This window comes from Marmota marmota, unplaced genomic scaffold (genome assembly GCF_001458135.2).
Source record: "Marmota marmota marmota unplaced genomic scaffold, marMar, whole genome shotgun sequence".
NCBI lineage: Eukaryota > Metazoa > Chordata > Mammalia > Rodentia > Sciuridae > Marmota > Marmota marmota.
The window spans coordinates 4,045,763-4,046,638 of NW_025999863.1; the positions used below are offsets into that span (position 1 = coordinate 4,045,763).

At 66.3% G+C, this 876-nt stretch overlaps 1 protein-coding gene across 1 annotated transcript in view; it reads left to right on the forward strand.

The window, feature by feature from the left end:
* Positions 1-6: 6 nt before the first annotated feature.
* Crb3 (crumbs cell polarity complex component 3) overlaps positions 7-876 on the forward strand; it is a 2,506-nt gene continuing 1,636 nt past the window's right edge. The window contains exon 1 of the mRNA XM_015503679.2: positions 7-246. Within this exon, the coding sequence (XP_015359165.1) occupies positions 165-246 (82 nt within the window). The 5' untranslated portion in view covers positions 7-164. The remainder of the gene's footprint in view (positions 247-876) is intronic.

Genomic DNA, 876 nt, shown 5'->3' on the forward strand with positions numbered 1-876 from the left:
CGCCTCTGCCCTGGGCCTGCGCCTGGGTCCAGCCCCGAACCCCACGCTCCGGCCTCTCCTCTCGTCCCCAGGTGCTGGGTCTCAGGTACCCTCTGCCCAAGATGCGGTAGGAGCGGCGAGCGCGAGAAGCCCGGGCCCGGCGCCGCCAACCCGTCGCCCAGCCCATGGCGACCCCAGCCCTGGGGCTGCTCTTGGCGCTCGGCCTGCCGCTGCTGCCGGCCCTGTTGGGCCGAGCCTGGGGGCAAAGTAGGTACTCGCCCGGGACGCGGCGTGCGGATTCCCGGGTCTCTCTGCTGAGGGCCGGCTCAAAGTGCTGGGCACCTGGGGCACAGAGAGGGTCCAGAACTGGGAAATGGGCATGGGTTGCTTTGGGGCGGGGTCCAGGGGTCAGGGCTGGGGGAAGAGTTCCTGACTCCTTCCTCGGACAGCGTGGGCTGCTCTACCAGAACTGAGCTCTTGAGGGGGTGGAATTTGTGGGCTGGGGTGCGGGAGGAAGGCGCTTCACCCGAGCAGGTGAAGGAAAGGAGGCGGTGGACCTGAATGTCTGTGGATGGGGTTTTGCCAGAGCCTGGAGGAGGTTGCCTGGGTCGCAGGGTCCTGCTGACATGGCTAGCCTTAGGTGTGGACTCAGCCAGCCACTTCTGCAGTTTCGGAAGCCTGAGGGGGAGGTGTGAGTCAGGAACTCCAGGGCCAGGCAGGACGCCCAAGTCCTTAAGGGCCCAGGGCCGGAGTGGTGGCTGTGGGGGGATGGTCGGGCTTCCGCCAGGATCTATTATCATAGCCCCCAACTCCACACAAACAACTGATGGCTGATTACTCCCTGCTGGGCTCTGCTGAGCTGGGCCTGGCCCGAGGCTCAACCTGCAAGGTCGGGGT